Source organism: Dermacentor andersoni, chromosome 5 (genome assembly GCF_023375885.2).
Source record: "Dermacentor andersoni chromosome 5, qqDerAnde1_hic_scaffold, whole genome shotgun sequence".
NCBI lineage: Eukaryota > Metazoa > Arthropoda > Arachnida > Ixodida > Ixodidae > Dermacentor > Dermacentor andersoni.
The window spans coordinates 61,767,841-61,794,658 of NC_092818.1; the positions used below are offsets into that span (position 1 = coordinate 61,767,841).

General features: G+C 50.0%; 1 protein-coding gene across 3 annotated transcripts in view; it reads right to left on the reverse strand.

Moving 5' to 3' along the window:
• LOC126530707 (irregular chiasm C-roughest protein-like) overlaps positions 1 to 26,818 on the reverse strand; it is a 385,268-nt gene that overhangs the window by 19,150 nt on the left and 339,300 nt on the right. For all 3 annotated transcript variants that reach the window (XM_055070752.2, XM_050177973.3, XM_050177974.3), the window contains 6 exons: positions 25,543 to 25,797; positions 23,534 to 23,728; positions 22,387 to 22,509; positions 16,614 to 16,720; positions 11,232 to 11,439; positions 5,653 to 5,767 (listed from right to left, as the gene is read on the reverse strand). In XM_055070752.2, coding sequence (XP_054926727.2) covers positions 5,653 to 5,767; positions 11,232 to 11,439; positions 16,614 to 16,720; positions 22,387 to 22,509; positions 23,534 to 23,728; positions 25,543 to 25,735 — 941 coding nt within the window. In that variant the 5' untranslated portion in view covers positions 25,736 to 25,797. The remainder of the gene's footprint in view (positions 1 to 5,652; positions 5,768 to 11,231; positions 11,440 to 16,613; positions 16,721 to 22,386; positions 22,510 to 23,533; positions 23,729 to 25,542; positions 25,798 to 26,818) is intronic.

A 26,818-nucleotide genomic window follows, 5' to 3' on the forward strand; every position in this document is an offset into this window, starting at 1 on the left:
TGGGCCCAGACGCGAAAAGAACACAAACCCTGATCAGGAAATGGCATCTCGATGCGGCGGCAGCGGAGTGCATCGAGTACCGGCGGCGCGCGCAAACCTCGCCGCCGTAGTCACTCCACCCTCCTCCCACCTCCCTGAGGCGGCGCGTGGGTGGGTGAGTAAGCAGGCAAGCGCCACTTGTTTTGTTTCTGGCTTTCCCACCTGGCGTACGGAACCGCGAGTGCGCGTCTATCTGCGCGCGCATGTACCACGGCCCGGGAACGAGAAATAAAGCTTTCAGAACTCGGCGTCTTTCCAATCGCCAAATGCATCGCCGTAAACACGGCTTTCGGAAAGCGCGGACGCCGGAGCGAGTTGAGAGCGCGAGCCGTCGGCGCGCCTTCGCCTTGTCGAGTAATCGGCGCCGATTCATGCGCGCGCGCGAGCGCGAGCGTGTGTTCGTGCGTGTATGTGTGCGCGCACGCTGAAAAGTGAACGCGGAACCGAGAGAAAACATCTAAACGCGACGCAAGCGGGGCTACGGCTCTAGTCGGTCGCATCTGTTGTCGGTTCCTCCTCACCTCAATTTTCCTGCCCCTTTCTTCCTTTCTCTTTCTTTCTTTCTTTCTTTCGATTTGTCCCGAAACAGGCGTTTTAACGCGCTTCCTGCGCGTACACAAGCCAAATGCGGGTCAATTTAGCAATCACAAAATGGAGACCCCCCCCCTTCCCCTTGCTCTCCGCCCTCCAGCCGCTCACCTCCCTTTCGGTGGGACGAGGAGAAAAGAAGGTGCATCGATGGCGGTGCTCGAATAAGCGGCTTCGATCCACGCGCAGCAGCACTTACGAGCGAGAGCTATGGGTGGACAATCAGCATTACAAAACATGAAGCGTCCCGCGAAAGCTTTCCGCCTCGCCCCCCCCCCCCCCCCCCTTTCTCCTAGCCACCCCCCACCTCGACCTCGCGCACAATCTCCGTGTCCGTGGTGTATAGCATATATACCTTCCAATGCTCCGGCAGTGCGTCGTTGGTGCTGGCTTCACGCATAGCTTTCGACTCCATCTCTGTCTCTCCTACCGCTGCTGTGCTCTTCACAAAGTCTCACTCCCCTCGGCCGCCGCACCACTCGAGATGGAGAATGCGAGTGTGTCCGCTTCGGTCGGCGCGGCGGTCGATGCGTTCGGTGGCAATATCGCGCCTCCAGATCCTGCCACGGGGGCCCGAACCCCGCCAGCAACCACCCCCGGGTCCACTCCTCCTCCCCTCTCTCGATCGCGCTTGATGAATGCGACTCGCCGCCAACACAGCGCGGGGCTTTTTCCGGGACAGGCAGCTGGCTCATTCGTCCGCCGATCCCCGAGGTGCGATAATGAAAAGGGCGTCGAGGGGAGAAAGGAGGCAAGGAACGACGCGATTTGTTGTTGCCTTCTACGTGCGCTCACCGATTCCGTTTGCCCGAGTCTGCGGCGGCGGCGAACGACGGCGGGCGCTGACGGCAGAGGCGCGGGAGAATCGCCCGTATTATAGATATATAACTCTCTCGCTTGTGGAGCGGCAAGATCTTTCCCGTACAGGCCGACGTGAGCATCGCTCCGTTATTGCTCGGCCGTCGCGAACGGCCCTTCCACCAGACAAGTAGACAGGGGGAGAGAGATAAATGAGAAGCGAAGGGCAGAAAAGTAGGCGGCTGAAGAGGCGAAAGGATGCTGAAGGGGTTCCGACATCGAAGTAGTCGGTGAAGTATGCGCACCAAAAGTGCCTCCGAAATTGCGTTCTCTTCTTGACTTCACCATTCTCGTCCCCATAGACACTGTCAGGAAAGGGGGGGAGGGGAGGAGGATGTTACGTATTCGCTACACAGCTATCTTCCAAACACTCCCCGAGAAGGGGACCCGCAGATATCCCGCAGAACGGCAAATGTGAATAGCCAGCTCCGCGTGCAATACGGAAAGCTATGCTGTTGCGGTTGCGAAGTCAGGGGTCCGAACGGTCATGAAGGTTCCATGGCTGGTGCCGTGCCGGATGCCGAGAGAAAGAGAGGTACAGAGGGACATCCAAGCGATGAGAAAAAAAGCTTTATGTACAAATTTACATTATCATGATTTAAAAGAACGATCCCATGATTATTGGAGTCGTTCACGTGAAAGTATTTACCTGTCTAAGCACAACCTCTCCAAAAATCGAGCTCCCTTCTTTAAGCAGTTCATTTCCCCCTTTCGGTCCTCATGGGAATTCAATGTCCTTCTGCTCGGCCAATTGGATACCCGCAGCGGTGACTTAGCGGCTATGGCGTTGTGCAGCTAAGCACGAGGTCGCGTGATCAAATCCCGGCCGCAGCGGACACATTTCGAAGGGGGCGAAATGCAAAAACGCCAGAGTCCCGTGCATTGGGGGCACGTTAAAGATTCCCTGGTGGTCAAAATTAATCCGGAGTCCCCCACTACAGAGTGCCTCATAATCAAAATCGTTGTTTTGGCACGTAAAACCGCAGAATTCAATTCAACTTAAATTCAGTTCGGCCAGTTGTAACTGTCGCACAGTCTGGAAAATCCGACCCACGGAGTCGCACCACTCCGCCGGACTCCGGTGCCCAACCTTCCACCCGCCCTCGATGCAACGAAGACGCAATTTCATGTGAAACTGGGATCGACGCTGTTCCTGCGAAGTCGTCGGCGTAGGCTCCTTGCAGGAATTACTAGATTGCGCATGGCCGATGACCACTTTACAGTTTGGAGTCTCAGAACTCGTCTCGTTTGTTAGCTCCGGGCCATGGAACAGGCGAGGACGCAACAAATAATCGCTTCTCAATCGTCTTGACCTTACGCTGGTTTCGTCGCCAGCTTTTTGGCGCCCGAAAGACGATGAAGCGTGGATGGCATTCCATGGCTGCACGCCCGCCGGTGTGTGCAGCTGATACCGACAGGCGCCACAACACGCAACCTTGCAAGGATAGTCGAAGGGTAGCAGTCGCAGGTTTCGTGCTGACACATGGGTGCCAGTTATCTCGCCAGCTACGCTTTCAGGGCCTAGAACATCTTTGCGAAAGTCCCTGTAAATCACCACTGCTGGGTGAATTTCCGGATGCATACGAAAACAGCCCTCACATGGCCCCGGTCGCGCGCACATGGTGTCCTTTTAGTGGTCTGAAAAGTCTAAATGCAACCTGGGTTTGTTAATGAGTGACCTATGCAAGGTCACGTGATGTCATACCGATTTTGCGAACGTTGAGTGGTCGTCGTGGCCTTAGCGGGAGGTATATGGAACCAAGATATGGAATGGAGGGAGTGCCAAGATATGAACTGTAACTCTTCAAAAAAGGTAATACAATACTGATAAGTGTACTAAGCGAGTGAAAAAGCGCTATAATACTCGTAAATTGGGCGGAGTGATCTCAGGTACAATGAATCTTTACAATTTATGTGAGCATTGCACCTGTTTTATACTCTATACTAAAATGAAGCTCTTTGGTGCCATAGCTGTAGCTCCTTAGAATTTGGTACGAGTGGAATCCGTCCCCTAATGCTTTCGGTTTGACCTTTCAATTCCAATTTAGCTAATCTGTGCGAGGTCGAGTTAAAACAATCCATCGCCACTAATTGATAAAGAGAAAGGAAAGCACGTCGCCTATTAAAACGAATCGTTTTGAGGAGAAACGACAAATCTGTAGATTCGCCTGATTAGTTCATTGCTGCGAATTTACAGTAGCAGAAGAAACAAAAAAAAAAAAGACAGAAGAATCAGACTAATGACAGAATAAGCAGGCAGTTGCAGTTCAGTTTCATGACAAGCGTTTGTATAGGGACGAGAAGAGCACGCGATGCATTCACAAAACACCATAACGGCCGCTTAACCTGCGCATTGCTTCAGTCCCCTAACATACCCCGGTTACATATTCGTCGCCACGTTCCTTTCGCCGCGAACAGGCCATCGGGCGCACTGAAATGGCTTCGCGCGGTCATTACTTCGCCGGTGCGGCAAAGAGTCATGCACATGGGCGCGCGTCGAGCGCGCCATTATGCTTCCAACTTCGGAAGCGCGCGGCATGTCGAGAGTTACCACATTACTAGATCGGGCTCTTTTTGGTTTTCGTCCCTTGCGAGCGCTTTCTCGTTTAGCATAGCGGTTCACACACACACATGCACGCACGCACACACACGTACGCACACGCGTGCAATGGTGTAACAGCAACTCCCGCGGCAACTGCGACGCATAGGCGCGTTCCTCCGTTCTCTCGGCGCAACTACGCGCGATGGCAACGACAAACGCGAGTGGCCTGCGCAAAGCGTTTGCATCTTGCATTCAAGACACGGCAACGAATGCCTACTCAGTGCTGGCCCGCCCTTCCCGCTAACCTCAATGGCACAGCGGGAGCCTGTGTTGTTGCGTGTGCCAAGCAGTGACCTCCTACCCAATCTCCATTCCCCACCGACCCTCATTGTTCCTCACACCCTCCTGCCACACACACACACACACACACACACACACACACACACACGCACGCACACTGCTTTAGGGGATCGCTGTTCTCCCGAATGCTCCGGCTGCTGCTCACGCATTCACAATGCAGTGCGTCGGGGATAAGGGGGGAAGAAGGGAGGCACCTTTCGGTCGGGAACGACGAAGCGACACTTTTGAATATTTCAAAGCACGTCCCTGTCATTAAGATACTCTCTTTCTGCTCCGCGGGGCGAAGCAGCTGTGCTCGCTGCACTTTTGGGAGGTTCGCCGAACAAGCGCGGCAAGAAAAGAAACAAGAGCGGCTCATATATAAACTATTAACGCCACTCAGAAAAAAAGTCAACGCCCCGATCCGCTCAGCCGCGCGTACAGCACACACGTACATACACACCCCGTGGAGTACAGGGGCCGTGTGCGTATGTGTCTGCACGCACCGCGTGATCTCTTCCTTTGCGAAATCCGCTGCGCACGGAGCTTGAGCTACGAGTCGTTTGCCGCAGATAGCGCGTCGACGAAGAGATAAAAAAAAAAAAGAAAGAATAAAGAAACGGGTGACGAAAGCGGGAGCCTCAGGGCTGTGATGGAAATCACTTGCGGCGGAGACCCTTCCTCGTAAAAAGCGGTGAAAATCGCCCTGTCCGCGGCGGTCGCGTCCGAGAGAGTTGGCGCGCGATTTCGTTGCCTCGTGTTCTACACGCGCTCTAGTGACGCGTCAGCGACAGGCACGCACGTTCTGGTGCAGCTGGTCCGATCTATTCACTGTCGCGAGCGCGTCCATCGGTTTCCGAACATCAAGAAGCACTCGACACGCGCTGACGTGACGCTGCAAAGTAAACTCGAACGATAGCGGTAAGCCGGTCGATTCATTGCCTGCACGTGTCTGTGCTGGTTCCTGCCGTGCATAGCAAGGATAATGCATGCAACTAAGAGCGCCATCAAAGGAGGAGGCCGACTCGGTCAAAGCAAGTGCACTCAATACTTCTTTCTCCGGCTCGAACAGAAAAAAAAATAATAAGAAAAGACAGGGAGATAACTGAATTTTTACCGAGAAGAAAGAAGAAACAATCGACCGTCTCGCGTCTGCATATTTTTTAAATGAAACTTGGTCGATTCGCCACTCAAAAAGTACCGGGTGAATCGATTTCGATTCGGTCTCCGGCAAAGGAGTAATAGATTGCTCCCTAATCGACGCCAGGAGCAGCAGCTTATCTTACCTGTACCACTTGTACACGATGTCTGACGGGTTGGCCGTGGCTTGACAGTGAAACCGGACGTCGTCGAATTCCGATATCTTGTCGGACTCCACCGTCAAGGTGATATCGGGAGGATCTGCACCGAAAGAGAGGAAACGCGGTTAGGCAATGCGGAAAAAAAAAAAGCAACTGTGGCAGCTCAGCGCTAAAACGGAAAAGGGAAGCGACTGGAGAGCGTGACCGAGGCCCTGATAAGACAGGGATGATCTGACAGCGAGCACCATGGTAGAGAGGGTTCCTCACGGAGTAGCTTCAACCCGGTGCTAGCGACAAGGCTAGTCTTGTAGCCACGAACGTTCCTTTTGAGTCACTAAGAACAGACTCCGGTGAAAGTTGTTTGAGGTGATGGCGCAGTGAAGTGAATCTGGCGAGTCATTATGGGCAGTGGTAACTGCGCAAGCTTAAAACGGTGTGAGACGGTATTGGCGCCTATAAAAACGGTTTCTCAGACTATATCAATACACAATGAAAGAAAATACGTGCCCAACGCCAAACATAAAAGAAAGGAGGGGGAGCAATATGACAGTAACAAAAAATGACGCAGTTTTGCCCGAAAGGTGAAGGACCGATAGCGATGGCAAATTAGTGGATAGCTGTACCAAGCAAGGATACTAAATTCGTATGAACTTGTAAACATTCGCTTACTAACTAAATTAACAAAGACAGAACGTGTAAGTGCGACTGAACGAGGATGTAGGAAGAAACGGACACACGGAGACAGTGCTGTTTTGTGTGTCTGCTTCTTTCTACTTCCTTGTTCAGTCACGCTTGCACATTCTATTATGAATTCGAACCAACTAGCCTGCCAACGTGTTTGAACTAAATTAACAAGCACGGTGTCACACGAGCACAAGGTGAACATGAAGACGCCTCGCTCGATGAGCGCGGAAACTCGGCTGTCAAAATGCTGGAGTGAGGAATCGCGGCAGCAGCAAGGCGAATTGACCTTCGTGCATCTCTCGCTTCAACGCCAACTCCGAAAACACAGCGCATACCAAGCTATCGGCACTACTCTACAAACATCGCAGATCGCTTCGGAGATGAGGCCCGCGCGTGCGTGTACTTTGCCCACGTTACAGGTCGCTTTCAAGACACACGAACGCCGGCAACGCGTACCTACAGCGTCCGCCATACGCGTGCCCAACGCCGTACCAGACGCCGCGGTTGTCTCCACCCTGTACGGAGCGGCGGGTGAGGAGGACATCGAGGCACCCATCACCCCAGCAGGCGCCGGAGAACAACACCCCTCCTCCCTTGCCTGACCCCCCCTACCTCGCGCGCGACGGGAGAGGGCACGCTTCCGGCCCGCGTTCCTCGATCGCGCACGCCAGATTGAGCCGCGTTCGCCGGCTCATCCTCGCAAGCTTTCGCTCACACATGCAGCATACGGCGCGCGGCGACGGTTTTATCCGCCCTTGGTCTTTATACGAAACCTCACGGCGAAAGCATAAATGCGCCTGGAGTGTCCGCATAACTGCTGTCACAATGAAATTCACTAAGGACATGCAAATCTGGAGCCATGTCGCAGGAAGGCGCGTGAAATAAGGCGAAGGGGGGGGGGGGGGCGCAGAGAATAAATTTACGAAAGAAAATGAACTGGTTAGTCCTCACTACAACGCCATCGCCTACAAGTTGCAGGCGCGTACGCCGGAACGTGATTGCGAGTCGCGGCGTTGGGACATGGTGGGAGACGAGAGAACCGGGCATTCGTAAAGGGAACGGCGCGGTTTCACCGACTGCAGAGGTGCCGTCCGCGATGAAGAACGACGTGGCGAGTTCGAAATCGAATGAAGGCGTTCTCCTGGCACCTCCCGAAATAACCGCATCTTGCCACTGCGCCGCCGCTAGAGCGCAACAAACTATCTTAAAGTTCCATCTGCCGGGACACTCGATCAGTATCGAGTTGGGAGCAGAGTCAGTATAGGACTCCGTATATATATATAGCCAACCTTATTTGCTTCTTTCTTTCTGTATCTCGGTATTTCCAAAATATTTCGAGGGATGAGAGAGATCGCTCCGGCAAAATCCGCACGCCCACTGGTCCGCCGTATGGTATACAGGTTTCCGCATCCAAGAAGTGTACACACACAAGTTGCGTACACAACGCGCACACAGGGCCTCCCTGGCTTTTACGATAGACACACCATACACTCGCGAGAGTTTGCCGTCTCTATTCAGGGAAGCGCATAAGATGTACAAGGAACCAGGTAAAATGTATACGAACGTAACGGTAGAACGCACGGAGCGAAAAAGAAAAAACGAAAAGAAAAAGACGCGGAGTAACGGTAGAACCCACGGAGCGAAAATAAAAAAAAAAAACGATGCGGACAGTGTAGATGTGGCCAAGTGTCACGGCAAGAAGAATGACATCCGTTCACAAAACATGGCGAACGAGAGCCAACGCAAAAACGACGTAAGGACACTCGCGCATCGGTCAACAGGTATCCGAGATAACAAGAAAAGTCGGCAAGTAGCAGCGAAACCCTGCGCCTACGTCAAGAGGCTGCTTCGCTCGAAAGAAAGAAAGAAAGAAAGGAAGAAAGAAAGGTGCAGAGAAACCGACAGGAAGCATGAAGAGGTGTGCGCTGCGAGTAAATTGGAATTCCCGTCGTGCCTTGCGCGTTTCGCTCTTATTCTGCGCAGACTCTGATACCGCCAACGCCGATAAGCTTGCTTAGAAGTGGCTTTCCCGTACTTTCTCGGACAAAAATGATAAAGAAGGAACCGCAGCGCGAAAAAGGAACGGCTATATTTCTCTCCTCGCCACTAGACGCACTGGGCCACCCGTTTATTCGTGTCTGCGACAACAATCGACGGTGCTTTCCTCTCGTGGAGCCATTGAACGGTGGCACACTGTAATACAAAAACGGGAACGAAAAATAAAATGCCCTACCCCCCCCCCCCCCCCAAAAAAAAAAGAAATAAGACTCAAGACAGGTAACATAAAAACTCGGAAATGTAATCGAATCAAAGCCAGCGCATTTGGTCGAATCTAACTGCGCTCTGCCACGGTCAATATTTCTTTCTTTCCTTCGCCTGCCCTTTATTATCCCTGTCTACCCCGCTCGTTCAATAACCGCTTAGCTTCGACATTTTATTATTATTATTTTTTCTCGCTTCGTCTCAAGCTTTAGTAGTTACTCCTTCGCAACTCGGGCCTCCCGAGACGAATTTCACTTTATATTTACGCGCTCGAACATGTATCCTCAAAACTCGATTAAGCGAATTTGACTCAAAATGCCATCAGCGAAGTAACCTTTTCGCAGTACCTCGTGTCTTTCGTACTGCGGGCCACTCTGGGCACGCTACACGTTTATCAATCGATTGAGCGAAAAAAAAAAGAGAAAAAGACATAAAAAAGAAAACGAGAAAGACAGAACCATACAAGACGCTCACTTATTGCAGACACGCCTTGACTTTTTGCTCTCTCTCAGGTTTAGACATCACGCATCACGTCAAGATACACCGTGTCGACGCTGCGGTAAACGTGTTAAAAGCTTCTAAAAACAGTGAGTCGTCTTTAAAAAAATTTTCTAGCGTTGTGATATCACGTTTCTCATCTTCCGAACTATAATGACGCAACAAAAATTTTCCGGCAGAACTGATCTACGATTGCTATCCGAGTTCGCGAATAGCCGCACCGCGTCGCACGTGAGGCGTGAACTGCAGCCAGGCTCCACTCCCGCGCTTCCATTCGGACACGCTGCGCCATCTAGCGGAGTTGCCACGAAGTGCGCGCATGAGCAGTGGCGCGTACCCGATGACTCAGGTTGGCGTGTAAGAGGTTCACCGAAGGGCCGAACATACCGTGTGGCGCGAACCAGTAGCACGTGCCCGGTGACACATACCCGTGGGAACGAACCACATTTTTTTTTTAGACTGCACTACCTTCGGGATTGCGCCACACGTTCAGATCAAACCATCTTCTTGAGCGTCCCATGTATTTGGCGACATAGTTACACAGGTAGCCGGAAAGAAAAACTGGTCCGACAATGCTAGGAATGCTGTCCGCATTAAAAGAATTGGCAAAAGGTCGCCGATTTATCTTATATAGCATACCATTAGGGGTGAGGGGATGGGGTGGCAAATGGATATCAGTACATTGTTTCTATGAGCGTGGAAATAAGGAAAGCGACACGAACAAGCATGCTGAATGTGTCCCCAAATTTAAATAGTTGGCACCACGTAGATGTGTTCAGGAAAGGAGGCACTCATATCATCATCATCATCATCATCATCCTGCAGGGACGTGAAATGTGTTGTAAGTAATGAATGCGCCGAGTAAAAGAGTCGCTTTTGAAAAACTAGAGTATTTCCTTTTATTTATTCTTTTAGCGCGGCTACAACATTACTTGAACTTAGCCTCTCTCCCTTACTTCTAACAGACTGTAATCCTCGAATAAACGCGAGAATGAGCACTGCCACCTGATGGCGCCAGTCTCTTAAGCGAAATGCCAAGAAGACTGATCGAAATGTTACTACAGCAGCGGCGACGTCTCGCGACCCAGTTCCGCTTCGAAGCCGCTATTTGCCCTTGATACTTTCGTACGCTTTGAAGAACCTTTCGGTGGGGTTAGAACGCGCCAGCCTTGATTGGAAGTGAAAGCTTCTCTTTCGGCAAAATAAACACACGGTGCGCAAAGGAGAAATGATAAAACCAACGCGACGCGTGCTTCGTTGCACGGTGCCACGTATATGTTGCTTCGGGTATTGCAACCCTAGTTTACGAGCACCGTATGCGTGTATGTTCTGTATAGGAACTCGTGAAAGCGCATCTTTTTTGTACACGACGTGCTTTTTTTCTTGACAAGGAAAAATACCGAAGCTGAACGACGTGTGACTGGACGAGGCTATCGCCCGCGCGCGGTGTCTCTCACGAAAAATCGCGCACGGGGGCCCTCAATTTAGACCTCTGCGGGCTACAGATAGACAGGTTATACAAATTACGTACAGGCGACGTTGGGCTATAAGCTGGTTCGAGGCTTTGAAACCGTGTCTCCTCGAAAATAAAGCAAAAGAAGAAGTAATGAACCCAAAGAGCGTCAACTCGCAAATCACAGCTGCGTGTAGCAGAGAGAGATAGCCTGAGAAATAAAAGTAAAGCAAAAAAAAAGAAAACTGGGAGCTACCTCGAGGGTATCTCCGGTTGGCTACCCTGTACTGGGGACGTAGAAAAACGGGTAGAAAGGATTTAAGAAAAGAAAGTGAAAGGAACAAACATTTACACGCAGTAAATGTGCACGAGTGCCAATGATTTTTCACAGACTGACAAAAAAAGAAGTTAAAGTTTATAAGGTTACGTCACTGCTTCAACGAAGAGAATTCAAACCACCTTCGTCCACTTCTTCCGGAGCTTCAGAGCGCCGCTAGCTACGTACAGGGGCGGCTCTATCGCAGCGCCTTGTCAAGCGATCTGGCTACGAGAGCAGTGCCCCGTACACTATTGAGAGAGAGGTGTGTACCATTCAGTTGCCAACAGAGGAGGGAAAAAAAGAACAAAAGGCGCGGCAGGCCAGCAATGGGGCGCCACATGCACTCACACTTGACCTCCATGCGTATGGTGGCGAGCATGGGTTGCTTGAGCGCCTTGTTCTCGGAGCGGCAGGTGAAGGTCTTGCCGTCGTGCTCCCTGCTCGGGCTGAACGTCCACGTGAGCGCCGCGTTCGCGCGCTTGCCGTCGGACATGGGCTCGGTCTTGTACTCGACGCCGTTGGTCACCACGTTGCCGCTGCCGTCCAGCCACGTCAGCTGCGGAGACGAGAACAGCCGGTTAGAACCGCGTCAGTGCCGCATCGCTCTTAAGACAACCATCGAAGTAGGGGAGGGGGGAGGGGGGCTCCTTAGACCACGAGCTGACGTCTCAAAGGCAGCGCTCTCGCCGTATACCCGATGACACACACGCACACACACACAGACACACACACACACACACACACACACACACACACACACACACACACACACACACAAGCCCACACACACGCACGGCGCTCTCACGGGCTGGGCCATATAATGTCGCGCTGTTGCGCCTGTGAGTACATGAAACACTACCACGGCCCGTATTATGTAACGATTATTTCTTCGCTTTCAATTGTTTATGCCCTTAGCCATTGGTTTGCACGAAACCCCGCCCTCGCTATTACAGGGATCTACCAATCAGTGAGAGGGACGATAAAAGACGATAGATTACAGTCGAAGGAAAAAAAGAATGATTAAATAATACGAATCCAGAAGTTGAAGTTCAGAATTTTAAAGCATTGTTGTTGGGCGAACTTGCGCCCAGAAAGACGAGCAACACTCGAACCGCAACGACAGCGCCGAGCACATCCGTCTGTCGTCGAATTTAATCCCGCGGTTCAAGTGCGTCTCCAATTTATACGTGCCTCACTGTACGTTCCCTGTACGAATAGAAAAAAAAAACGAATACGAACAGGAAACAAAAACATGATACGGGAGGGGGGGCGCTCATGTTTTTTTGTTGTTTTTCTCAATTTCTTTCACTCATTCCCAGTCGCGCTAACCGTAAGGAAACGGCGCCAGACATTTAGACAGCGTTCGCTCGGGTCCGATTGATCATTTATCGGTAAAGCAGAACAACACTCATTCAATAGGAACCGAAGCCTTCAGTTTCGAAAGTTATGCGAACTTCACTTCCCTCCCCCCCGCCAAAATGGCCCAAACATGAGGAATAATAAAAAAACAAAACTTTGAAATTAGTGTCGTCACACTGCCGCCGAGGTATCAGCAAGAAGTTTCTGAAAGGAAAGCCGGGCCTTCATATTTTCCAGTTATATTGAACCTTTCCTTTGCCAATTGAGTGAAAATAATTTTTTTTTTGCAGAATATTATGCAAGTATAAATTGATTGAGTGTGTAACTTGAGTGTTCGTTTAAGCAAAACTAAGCCGGTTCGACGAAAGGACGCGGGCGAATCGTCATTTTCTACAACACGCGGAGAGTCGGTTTCTATTCCGAACAAAGTTCATCTCCAGGAGAGAAAAAGAAAAAAAAAAGAAAGGCTTCCAGAGTTCCTGGTCGAGCGATATTTCCCCGACATACCTCGACTCGAATCGTCCGGGCGTACACCAGGAAGCGATCGCCTTCCTTCATCTTAATTTCCCCGACGCTCACAATTCTCCGAAACGCAAACCGCGAAGCTGCGTTTTCAGGAAGCTGAAAAGGAAGCGCAGGAACAAAACGCAGGAACAAAACACAGGCGGCAGAATCGAGACGGCGACGCGGTGCATACGCGAGGTGACGCGGTTAAAGTTCACGAGACCGCAAAAGTTCAGCTCTCGCCCGGGGCTAAAGAAGAAGCCCCGAGGATCTATCCATCTCTACCGTCCTCTTCTTCTTCTTCTGCGGCGCGAAAAAGTTTTCGCTACGAATGGGCGACGAGCGCCCACCACGAGACATGCTTGGCTGATCGGAGGCTGTACGGTAAAAGCGAAGGCGGAAGTAGGCGGAAAAAAAAAGCAAGCAAGAGGCGCGAGCTCGCGTTCACCGCACCCCCGACACGCTTCGACCTAAGTCGCGCCACGCCAAACGAGCGACTTATAGGCATCGCTGCCTTCCAGCCCTTCCCAATACTGACTCGCTTATTTCTTTCTTTCGTTTGATTCCATCTATCCGTACATACCGGTCTGGGCGCGACGACAGCCGCGTGCCTGAGACGAGACAAGCGAACCATCGCAGCGGAACCCACCCACGCCCTGTGCGCTGCGATTGAGTTCCAAAGAGGCGCGCGCGCCCTCTCTTTCCACCTTTCCCCTCCTTCTTCCTTTCTATTCCCTCATTCCCATTGTTCTTTCTTGATTATTTCCCGGATTCGCGCCAATCGATTGCCCGAGCGGAAAAAAGCATCGCTTTCCACGCATTACCGTGATTGCTCGCGCATATTTCACATTCCCTTTTCGACTGCCGGTGCCGTTTCTCTCTCTCTCTCACTCCCTCATCGGTACGTCTCTCCCTCGCTCTTCCCACTTTTGCTTTTCCCCCACATAGATTTGTCTGTCTGGCCTATCTCCCCCTCCCACCACACTCCTCCCCAGTTCCCGATTTCTCACCCTTTCGTGGTCCCGAACCGGGTTGGAAACGCGGCCGGCGAAGTGTCTACGTGCTCGGGGCCAGCTGCGTCGGCGGGCGCAGCCCGGCGTGCGGCACGCGTTTGAACAGAGCCCGCGAAATCGAACGCGCGCGAGCACGCACGCGGATCGGCGTGTCGCCTCCAGGCACGCAGAATGGGCGGCGATGAGAGGGGAGCGTGGGAAAAAAAATAAAAATTTGCTCACCAAACTGCGCAAGACGGAAAGACACGCGAACTAATTTGTACGTGTGAGCGAATAAAAAGCCGCTTGCCTCCCCCTTTCCGTGATTTCGAAGAGTAAAAAAAAAAGAGAGAGAAAGAAAGAGAGAGAGATAAGGGGGAAAAGAGAAACAGAAAAAGATATCGCGATACAATAACGCCGCGAAATGTCAGCAGACGAGGAACAGACATTGAACGTCACGGTGGCAGGCTGCACAGATACGACGCCCGACACTACACCCTTTCGTGATCGCTCCGTTCCTGTCTCATGCCTCCCCCCCCCCCCTTCTAGAATGATCGTTTGTTTACCGATTACTTTCTTCATTTTTTTTTTTTTACCACGCTATAATCGCTCGAGCGTGCGTGCGACGTTCTGGTCGTGTCTGCGCCAGGTCCCAGGCTGCCAACACGGGGAAGGAAATTGGGAGAGGTGAGGAAGGGAGGGACGTGGGAGGGACGCGATTGATTACATGACAAATGTGGTTGCCATCGAAACACGCGGTGCGGCGCGAATCTCTACAAGGTGCTATACACGTCGGGAGAAAAAAAAAATATCCGGACACGACAGAACGAGAACGCGAAAAGATGGTGAGGGAGAGATAGTGGATAGCGCGAGAGGGTTTGCTGATCCACGCGGTACCGTGGCGCGGCTGCGTTCTCCGCGAGTGTGACGACACACGCTCGGATGATGTAAATGCACCCAAGGCCCGTGGGCATGACGGCGCGCGGGCATTCGTCATTGTACGTGCGCGCGGTGTCGAAACAATGCCAACTTTCTTTTTTCTTATGTGAGAACTAGCTTTACCGAAAAAAGAAAGCAGCAGTTTCGCCCGAAAGGCGAAGCATCGATTGCGATAGCAAATTAGTAGACAGCTATACGAAGTAACGATAGTAGCTTTATCGGCCGTATAAACTTGTAAACATTCGCTTACTAAGTAAATATACAAGCGTGGTGTGGCGCACACACAAGAAAACATGGAACACATCTCACTCGGTGACTGCACACACTCGCTGTCAAAACGCGGGACTGAGGAAGCGCGGTAGCTGCAGCGAGCGCATTGACCTTCGTGCTGCCTCTCGCTTCAACGCGAACTAAGCGGCGAGGACACAGCGCACAGGAAACTGTCTGCGCTCCGCGCACCCTGTGCCCATCGCAGATCGCTTCCAAGATAAGTCCCGCGCGCCCGCGCCATATGCAGCCGCCGCAGGAGTAAAACGCCCGTCCCTTTCCATATCCCGATGCCTTGGGCGCGACGGAAGAAAGCGCCTTTCTTCCCGCTTTCTTCCCACGCGCGAGCGAGATTGAGTCACCATCGTCCGCTCACCCTCGCACGCTTTCACTCGCAGATACAGCATACGGCGCGCTGCGACGATGTTAGCGCCCTTGGACTTTATGCAGAACATCACGGCGACGGCAGAAATGCGCCTGGAGTGTCCAATAAAAACAAACTAAATGCTCTTCACAATCACGCTGGCACCGAAAGGCTTCGCGATGACAAGTTCTGGCCTCTCACGCGTAGCCGCTGACGCTCCTGCTCTTGCTCGTCTGTCGCCGCTTTAGGTGCCCCGCTGACGAATTCGCGCGGGTTGCGGACACTACGCGCCTTGGTGAGTTTTCTGCGTTTGCTGCGACACGCTATTGTGGCGCCATCACGCGTGCGCCAGGTGAATGATGTTTGTTGCTTCCCAGCTTTCAATCGGCATCTGTGAATGTCTGTTTTTCAGTTCTTTTCCTTATGTGACTAGGTCAATGACACACGAAATGCTTCAGACAAGATAACACGAATCAATGCAAACACGAGGAATAACTTGCTAATGCAAGTAAAACTTTCAGTGATTACACATCTCGGAGGCAGATATCACGTAGAGGAGGCTTCGCGAACCAGCGCGAGCACTACTTGTATTCCCATCGAAAAAAAAAAATCACTTTCGGGCCTCATTAGTGCGCGTTTGCACGGAGACCGAGAGAAAAGGAATGGATAAAATTATTTCTTCATACGAACACCACCCATTAGGAGCCTTATGGTTTTATTTCTTGGAACTCTCACCACAATATTCAGCAATGAAATCAAATAGACGCTGTCGATTGTCTCGCCTTCCTTCCTAATGTTTTGCGCATCAATGTTTCATTTCAATCAATTTTTTTTAAGTTTCTTCTACAGGTAGGTTCGACATATCGCTAAGGTCGTTTCAGTCGTTTGCACATGAACAAGGTTCGCAAAATTTGTACTCAGGTGGCCTTTAAATCACGAACGGCAGCCAAATAGCCTTGCTCCTCAACACGCAAAGCGAACGAACACCGGAAGCGCCTGATTTGCAAACCACAGCAGGAATCAACAGCCTGGTTGCTATTTTACGAACTAGTACCACTTTCCCCAGTTTACAATTCTTCTAGACAGCTAGAAACGCTTAGATATTATTTTTTCAGACACGTAAGGTATTTTTCTGCCGCAACTTCGCGGGTTCGCTCGGCCAATAATTTCCAATTAACTGTACTTGGGAAGTGGGAAAAGGTCTGCTCGCTATAATGCCCCTCGAACACTTTGCGTCTTCAATCTTACCAGTTAGGGCTTGCCGCTCCGGCCGTGAGGGTATGACGGGAAGCGCGCATTCCTTACCTCTGCGGGCGGCTTCCCGGCATGAGACTCGCAGGTCAGTTCGACGGTCATGCCGGCAGTCGTCTTCAGAAATTCACCTTGCACGATCTTCGGGGGTTCCGGAGGCACTGCATCGACAAGAACAAGGGTCCGCATTAGAAAAAAAAAACGCCTTTGCGCTAGAAGTGTTCTTAGGAGCAAGCATCAGCCAATCCTGGCCTTGGACGTATTATTTGCGCAAGCCGTCCGGCCATTGTCAACGAGAACTTACAAACAATATCATTTGTGAGTGCGGCCCCATATGCGGCCAACTCACCGTGAGAAAACAGACCAACAGTAAGTCGGACTTAAACTTCTCCGCTCTTACTTCACTGCGCATAAACCTTCTAGCTTCTTAATGGTGATAATAAGCCTAAAAATATAGCCAGCTTTAAAAAAAACGGCTACCACGGCATCGTGGCATAAGAGGTTAACGCACAGGTAGACTAAAGGTGACTGAAATCGGCGAAGAATTCCTCGCATTAAGAGGTAGTGGCGCATATTCAATAAGGGGAATGGGGTGACGTATAAAATGATTGTTGGAGGAATTTATTTTTGAATGATTATAACATTGATAAATATATGAAAGCAAGAAGAGTAAAGATATAATGTCACTTGGCACTCAGAATGACCTCAGCAAAACGTATGTTCTACTTTTGCAACACCCAAGCACGCCAAAGTGTGCTGGCAGTCCTCTTCTCTTACAACGCTGTCCTGATTATCAGTTGTACCCGCCGCGACGGCTTAGCGGCTATGGTGTTGCGCTGCTAAGCACGAGGCCGCGGGATCAAACCTCGGCCGCGGTGGCGGCATTTCGATGCGGGTCGAAATGCAAAAACGCCCGTGTCCTGTGCATTGGGGCACGCCACGTTAAAGATCCCCTGGCGGGGAAAATTAATCCGGAGTCCCCCACCACCGCAACGCGTGCCTCGTAATCAAATCATGGTTTTGTCACGTAACACTCCAAAACTCAAATAATTCATTATCAGCTGCGAAATCAACGAATGACGTCATACATTTTGGATCTCGACAAAACAGTGACACCAGGCAATGCAAACATCGATATCGATTAGGTATGATGAAAAGTTGGTCGATTTAGGTTACTCAGCTTACCTGGCGTGTTGCCCACGCGGGCCAACAGTACACACACAATAAGAATTGAAAAAAAGAAAGGAAGAACTATTGCATACAGTGCTATCGATGAGTTTGGCTTCATGGAGTACCTGTCATCTGCATGGAGACAAATGGTGCTGTCGCGCATATTAAATGATTCAAACTTCATCTTTCCCGCTAGCATCGTTTAATTATCAAGGCGATTAACAACAAAAGAAGAAAAAAGAGAGATTACACCAGGAGTCACGAATCGGCAAACTGTTCAGACCATGCGCCGACCCAGCTCTGCCTTCTTTTCTAAATGGGACCGCAAAATTGATCGTGAATCAACGTAAAACGCATCAAGCACGAAGCACCGTTCGAAGCGTGAATAATTTAACACGTTCAGCGCCGAGTAAAGCCGAAATCGGCACCGACGCACAGAAAACAGCGAAGGTTATGCGAGTAGCAGAGCTTCCCGCACGCCTCTTTGCAATCGCGAACAACGTCCGCTGACTAACACGCTGCCTAACGAAAAACAAGGAAACCATTTTTGTGGAGTATCCGTTTCAGCACGGTTGCAAAACGAGCACTTCCGACCGAAACATGTAGGCGAAACAAGCTTCCCACTATAAAAGGAAAACCATCGATCAGCCCACAAACCATCGTGCCATTAAAATCAGAAACGGCAGAAACAAAGGCGGGACAGAAGCTATAAACCAACCTTGACTAAACGAAAATGCACAAAGCCGGCGGGGGCCGAAGGTGGTTCTCACCGAACCGGGAATGAATGATTGATTCTAGGGAAGATCTCGGAGGAAAAGTAAAAGAGAATAATCGATGTGGGCGGCTTGTACCTGCACGTAAATAGCTGCGAACATCCTGAAAGTGCTTGTAGGCACAGCAACGTAATTGCGAATCATGAGTTGCCTTTTGTTTAAGCTCTAATGACATAATCTCGAACGAACGCTCGGCTTTCTAAAGCATGCCCTACCTTTGATGGATCGAAGAGCTTAGCTAGCCATGCGTAGAGAAAACTGCAGACGGGCATCTCGTAGCTGGATTTGTCAGTCTGGCTTCCTGTGAAAGTGCGATATAGACACACGTTCTCTCTCTCTCTTTCACTCCCCCTCCCCTCCCCACGTGTAGTGTAGCAAACTGAACTCAAGTCTACTTAACCACCCTGCTTTTCCTTCCTTCTCTCTCTCTCTCCATCTCTCTCGCTTCCTGCTAACGCGCTCATCGGTACATTTCGCTTCCCGATTCTGGTGCGAACATTTTGCCGGCCGTTTTATTTATTTATTTATTTATTTATTTATTTATTTATTTATTTCACTCGCAGTTCCCGACTGCTCGTTTACTTCTCTTAGGGTAATGTTGCAAGCCGTACGAAACCCAAATTAACATTCCTGCCTTTCTTTCGGGTCAATCTCTCTCTTTCTCTGCAACCTTTGGGCTGGACTGCTCGAGTACACGCTGTTCCCGCCCACACCATCTCTCAGTGACACCATCAAACTAGGCAAAGCAAGTGCGGAAGTCCGCCGAGAATTGTACATTAGGATAAAAAAAGACAAGGAAGAAGAAGAAGACAGAAGCCTCCATCTCCTTCCGCTACCGCTACACAGGGTCGGCACCGGAACACCGAAGTTCGCCTGGGACGGGATGGACTTAGAACGACGCGAATGTGCTTGTTCTGCAGCTCTTTCGCCCAACTTCCGCCGCATGCAATGCGTGGTGGCACAAGTCGGCGCACACACAAAAAAAAAGAATCAACGGAAAAACAAGACGAAGCAAACGAGAAGTCGACGGCATTGGATGCGCGCTTACAGAAGAAGCCCGCGCTATATACCACCGCGCTGAGGCGACAGAGGAACGTGGAAGCGATGGTTCCAGAGGGGCCTATTAAGAACAATGCGCGCCTCCTTAAATCCCTCCCCCGCGAGACATCCGTCGCGGCTGGGCGGCGGCACTGCCTGCCCTCCCCCCTCCCCCCTTCCCCCTTTTCGTCACTTCGGCGAGCATTAAAAGTTTAGCCCGAGACTTTGGCGCACGGGGGGGCGGGAACAAGGGGGGCGCTGCTCGCGGTTGGACCAGCTACTGGGGCCTTCCAGGCCTTTCCCGCTCGCGGCGCCCTCTTCGGATTTGGGTTCACGCCTCGGTGAGGGTTGCTCCACGCCGGCGGTGAAAGACGCGCGGGATTTTCGCGAAAGACAGTGACAGCGCCGCTGGGAAACCGTGGCACACGCATAAGGAGAGAGTGCGCGCGCAGCTGCACCGACTACAGCAGCCGCGACCAAGAAAGACAGAAAACAAACAGTTTGTGGGCGAAACCTTGCTCGCTGTATGTACAGTAGGTAGTAATAGTAGGTACGCGGAGCCGGATAGAAGACGTGGCGCGCTGGCTCCTCTCCCCCTTTCCCTCCCCCCCATACACACCCCTTCTTTCAGCGACGAGCGTGCGTCATAAGTCGCTGCTAATTCCGAGGTGTCGTCCAGCGTCGACCACAAATGAGCGCGGAGTTTTCTTGCTGAGTCATACTTGTTTCTGCTCTTCCTGCTCCACGCGTTCCCGTTGGCGTGGAAGGCTCTCGCGCATCCACTCGGCGTCTGGCTGGCACGGCGTGAGTTGTTGACTAGTATTACCTCCGCAAGCCTCCCGTCCCCCGTTTACGCATTAAAAAAATAATAATTACGACCGGGACTCTGCTGTCTTCGCCTCCTATGACTTCTTTTTTTCTCGCGCCTACTTGACGAGCTTAATTACGGCTATCAGGTAGCCGTCTCTAAGACAGCGAGACAGAATTTTTAAGAGAGCGACTTTATCATTTTTTTTTTTCAGAAGGCCGCGCTTCGCGGAGCACACTTAATTGCGCGGGATTAAAAGTGCGATGCATGCGCGTTACTACACCGTTTCCGTTCTTTTGGAAGACGGCGTCCATAAAGCACCCACTCATTATTTTTGCTGTTGTTTCATCTTGCGCAACGATAGAGGACCAACGAAGCTTTCATTCAGACGACAGTAGGAGCGAAAGAATAAAGTTAACGGTCACACCCGAGCCCACTACAAAGCAGTGTGCCTACGCAATCACGCATAAACTAATCACTGTCCTTCGAAATTTCCTTTCTACCCGCCGCTGTCCATGTCACTACTTTCAAAAGTTTCGCAACTGAAGCCGATGTACGGCAACAACTTGATTCAAAAAATAAATATAATCGCGAGTGCTGAGGTCATCAGTCTTCTTTCCTGGCGTTCTAATCGCCTGCTCGAAGTGTTGTGAACTGCGCATACGTAAAGATTGCTTCCTTTCGCTTCACAACTGCAACGCAACACCCACGAACAAGGAAGGTCGAACAAGAAAGCGAGTTCAAAAGATGGTGGCGAACTTTAAGCGATCGACAACGGTCGAACAAGATATGCCTCGAGCTGGAGCCAACGTTTCGACAAGGGGGCATTGCCTTCACCGTCGCGACAATCAATCAATCAATCAATCAATCAATCAATCAATCAATCAATCAATCAATCAATCAATCAATCAATCAATCAATCAATCAATCAATCAATCAATCAATCACATTATTACGGTTCAGGTTAATTACAGCATACAGAATATGCAGGCGACGGTTCCAAAGTTCAAGACTGCAACGGGGCCCTGGAGTTTGAAGTCGTGACCCTTGATCTGAAGTTGAATGCAAATTGCTCTTGCCGTTAGTCTAGAGGTAGCAGGAGAGGGAGGGGGGGAGGGGTTGTGAAGACTACAAGTGATGTTTGTTCCTTTTGAGCACGGGCACGCCCGCGTCTTCATGAGGTGAATAAAAACGAACGGCTATTAGCGTCTCTAAGACAGCGAGACAAAATTTTTAAGAGAGCGACTTTATCATTTCTGGAACTTGGAAGCTGAAGTAAAAAAAAAAAAGCAACCACTGTTGTTGCCGTAACAGAAAGAAGCGTTTATTTCTTATTTCGGCCCAAGCTGAACCATCCCTTGTTTGGCCATTGCTTTATTAGAAAGGGAGCTCGTAAGGCTTCAGCACGAAGCACAGTGCGATTCCGGAGGTAAAAGAGAGACTTAAAGACTTGTAAAGACTAAATAACGAGAGCAAAAGAAATAATGAAGAAAAATTATATTTAAGTTGCATTGGTAAACTACCCTTCTAGAATGCCATAAAGAGGTTGTTGCCATGAAGAGAGGTTTGGTAAGCAAGCAAGGACGCAGGAGCAAGGTCGCCTCAAGATTTCCGCACCAGCCCACCATGACGTCATAAATATGGCCGACATCTGCTGGGGCCTAGTTATTTTTTTTTATCGGTAAAGATGGACTACTCTGAAAGAGCCAACCACTGAACTTCGCAAGTTCCGAGAACTTTTACCATACCACAACGACCGGTATGCAAAAATATATATTGAAATTTGTGACGCCAGGCCGACGTACTGGCGTCCGGCTACTAGCATGAAATGAAAAAGAAAATATTGAACTTTTGTTTCTTCCTTTCGTTCTTCTAGAAGTCAACATATAATTGCGAAATAACAAAAAAATTGTATTCTGAAAAGAAAATATTAGTCTGAAATTACTTAGCCTTTCACTTTACTGTATATCTAGATATTTGCTCAATGAATGATCTAAATGATTCATCAACATGCAAGTTGAAGCAAGAAAAAACTCACCAAACACGGTCAGAGGTGCGCTTCTTGATCGGATGCCTTTTACGCCTTCGACGGCGCCAACTTGGCACTGAAAGGTGGCATCGTCTTCCAGGCTTACGCTACCGATCTGAAGCGAAAAATCGCCTGTAAGGCAACAGGAAACAACCACCCCGTCAGGTCGCGTGGTCTCACTACGCCAGTGTCGTGGGCACGAATAGACTAATATTCACACAAACAGCAAGGAAAGAAAAAAAAAAAGGAAAGAAAGAAAGAAAAGAAATTCAGTGGCAATACAGCGCTAAGCGCGGGATAAATGCGATGGCATTACGTCGCACCTCTTTCCGGTCTCGGATTCATAATGTAAACCGCGTTCACAAACCACGTTGCAAAGTGCTGTTTGGGAACTCACTCGGCACACGTCCTGCCTCTTCGAGGAAAGAAGTGCAAATGACGGTGGTCTGGAGTAGAGCTCTACATATATATATATATATATATATATATATATATATATATATATATATATATATATATATATATATATATATCACGTGACCGGCTTGCCACACTTCACAAACACATTCTTTTCAGTTTGACACTCGCAATGGTAACGCATTAAATAAAAAGGGGGAGGGGGATTTGTAGTTAAGCTGCTCATAACTAACCACTATGGACTATATATACACTGTGGACTTCCCGATGTTTATTACTACGAAAAAAGTTGCTTTCTACACAACACATGGCTGAAAAAAAAAAGGCTAAAGAAGCTGCAGAATGGAGAAATTTTTTTTTTTATATCTGTCCGGCAACAAGAACTAACGGGAAAAGTACTCGGTGACAGTTGGCATTAGAGTCTAAGGCTGCAGGTAACTAGCCAGGTCACTACTGGCGACATTTTTTCGACAATGACGTCGCACGCCGGTAAGTCCCCTCGCTGACAAATCAGCCCCTCGATAGATGCATTCAGGCGCACTTGAACAATGCGCCTTAAGCGCAGTAATTCAACATCGGAAGTGAGATCCGAGGACTAAAGAGTAGCCTGACTTTCATTTTATTTGACGCGACAGAGTTTCATGATCAATCAATCAATCAATCAATCAATCAATCAATCAATCAATCAATCAATCAATCAATCAATCAATCAATCAATCAGTAGACGAGTGTCACGCACCTTCGTCGTCGCTTCCAACCATAGAGTACCTTGGAAAACCCGACAGGTCGCGGTCACTGCCGAGGCCGAAGCCGTCCCTGGTCCACTGGAGCGTGCCGGCTTTGTCGATGACGCGACACGCCAGCACGATGGTGTCGCCCAGGATGGCTGACCGGTCCGTAGGCTCGATGGCGAACCGTTGCTGGGGGCGGGGACCTGCGCCGTGCACGGGACGTGAGCTCTTTCTTTCTTTCTTTTTATGCGTGAAGTGTTCTAAGGCGACAATCGCGCATGGTACGTATATTCCAAATGGACTGAAGAGAAATTGAAAGAAAAAGGCGAAGAACATTCACTCTGGCCGACAGCCATACAGAACGTCGTAGCGGAGTAGACAATAAGCAGTGTATTTGTTTGAGCCGCGGCTTTGAGAGCACGACATACTTAAGAACACGTCCGTAGTGCCAGACTCATCTTGCAATTAGTAATGCGATTATTTGCAAGAGAAGTTACTACCAGCCTGAGTACTGCATTTTAAAGAAACAACTGGTGGTGCGAACTACAAAGTATATAGCCCGAATTTAGGCGCACAATAAAGTTCAAACAGGTCATGCCGGCTAGGTACGGAACCAACGAGAAAATATGGCCATCGTTCTACAGAGTTCCGAATCCGCACATTGAAGACTGCGAACCTATATCGATCAAAAGTGAAAAATGGGCGAGTTGGTACGGAAGAATGGCTAAATTCAGAGAGCGAACTACTGGGACACAAGTTAAGGACTGGGACACAATCTTGCGCCTTAGCTTGTGTCCCAGTAGTTCGAGCTCAGAATTGAGAGCTATATCGGCGGGGTGAATAGCATACACGCCCGCACGTGTCAAACTAGCTATATGTAGTCCTCGCGCCCTCTCGGTACATTAATATATTGTTACTTTCAATGGAGGCGGCTTTGTCGTATGTCTATCAAAAGAACAAAAAAATAATATACAATTGTACAAATAATTGATTTACAAATTGATTGTACAAATAAATTGTACAAATAATATAGACGAGGCGGATGGGCCCCGGCCTTCTCACAGCCCACGACTTATCCAGCGGCTGTGTATGGCCTCTCCCGGGACACGGGTCGCCCTAGGCAATCGTAGGCGCCATTACTGACGTGGCTTGAACGAGTTCTGATCCATCCAGCCATCCGGCTCGGGAGTAATAACCAGTTTGTGTACAGTTGAAGAGCCTCGGAGACCGTTCGCTGTCTCGTTGAGCATGTTCGTAGGTTCATTCTTTCCCTCATCCTTTCTCTCTTCCATCTGTTTACTCCGTTCTCCGTACGCAGAGCAGCAACCTGATCGTCCACTTGGCTGATCTCTGTCGTTTTGCTTGTGCCTGCTTTCAGCCTGTTCTCAAAGCCAATGTTGTATAGGTTAAGCGAGGTCCAATCGGAGAGGAAGTTTAACGCTATAACTGGAGAAGTTAGCCTATAGCTAACAGCCTTAGGATACTAAGTACTCCAGACGAGGGATCAAAGGAAGAATGGGTGATAGGTTAAGTGAAGTCCAATCGGAGAGGAAGTTTAATGCTATAACTGGAGAAGTTAGCCTATAGCTGACAGCCTTAGGGTACTAACTACTCCAGACGAGGGATGAAAGGAGGAAAAGGTGAGAATAGAATGACATGAACACACATACACACGCACGCACGCACGCACATACAAACGCGTTCAAGAACTCAAGGTAGTGTACAAAGCACGAATCTCACAGGAATGCTTTATATATGATCAGGATTAGGCAAGGTTAGGTTGAAAGTTGTTTATTAACACCACTAGACTCCAAGCACCTGCGCTCTTCACGTCATGCTCCCCTCCTCCAACGGTACAGGCATACATACACGCCTGTCTGCAGCCGCCAGTGTTCTCTGTTTATCTCGCTTCCCATAACCGAGATGTCAGGTTAGGCCTAAGATTCAAACAACCTCGCTACGCCTCAGCGTTGACTGCTCCTTAAAGCCACTAGATGGGACGGTCTGCATGACTCACTCGAATTCGTCCGCTGCCCGTGGACGAGACTTAGCAGCGAGGCAGAAACTAGAAGCAGGAGCACGAATTGAGACGGCGTTGGTGGCTGGACATTGCAGGTGGCCCAGTGACAGAATCCCGCAGACGCTCGTCTGCGGAGCTTCGTCGGCGGGTTCCTCCATCGCGGAGGGGGCGGCGTCCTGCCGGCTTCCATCGGGAACGACGACGAGGCCTAACTTCCGGACGGCAGGCACGCCTTCAGAAGAACGACGGCACCTACGGATAGAAGAGGCAAAGCAGAGGGAACGGCCACTCATTAGCATTTTGATCGAGAGCAGTAACTCTTTCCGGGGCCGAGAGTTGGAAAAGAACCGTACAAAAATAATAGCAAGAAAACCCCTCGACTCGGTGTACCCAACTTCCTCGTTTATTATATTTTTTTTTTATTTTCCTTTTAGCTTAGGAGTGGGGAAAAAAACGACCTATATATATTTTTTTTCCGTCCTCAGACAAATCTGACCCACGTAAATCACACATTCACTTAAATTCTAAACGGGAAAATGCAAGCGCACGCCCCTGCCGCCAGACACAAAATGAAGGGACGTTTTGATGGCTCGGCGTTAAAAGAAAAGAGAAAGCGAGAGAGAACAGGGACACTCGATGAGAAACTCTGATCACTTCACATCTGCGAGGAAAAGGCAAGTAGGACACACACACACACACAAAAAAAAAGATACGAAAGGCGAGAGCGTGGTATTGGTATAAAGGCTATATATACTGAACGAGCACACCCCGGTTTATAAGGGAAATAAATCAGCGCAGTCCAGCGAAGCGCGGACACGTACTCTCCCGAAGCCTCCATCCGACGAGGCTGCGAACGGGAGCCAGTGATCCGGCGGCTCGTATCAAGTTCTATTTGATATTCGACAAGCACGACATCGGGGCGAAATCTGACGCGGTCATTTCCTTAAGACTGGCCATAACACGAAACGAGCATCGGCGCCGCCACCGCGGCTGCGATGTAAAAACTCGGGCCCGGTGTCTCTCGCTAAGCCAGTTTAGCTGCTGCTGCTAGCGCGGAGTCCGTCCGCTATAGCCCGTACGAGCGAGAAGCATGTTCAGCGATGGGCGTCGGCAATTGGAGTCGTATAGCAGTGGGAATTACTTAGAGTGCTTCCGATTTGTGTTGGCCTTTAGCGATACAGCGGCGGAGGCTTACATCAAATAAAACACGAGAATTCGAAGGCAGACAAACGACGCGGCATTAAGGAACCCTTTCAAAACGTAACTCACGCGA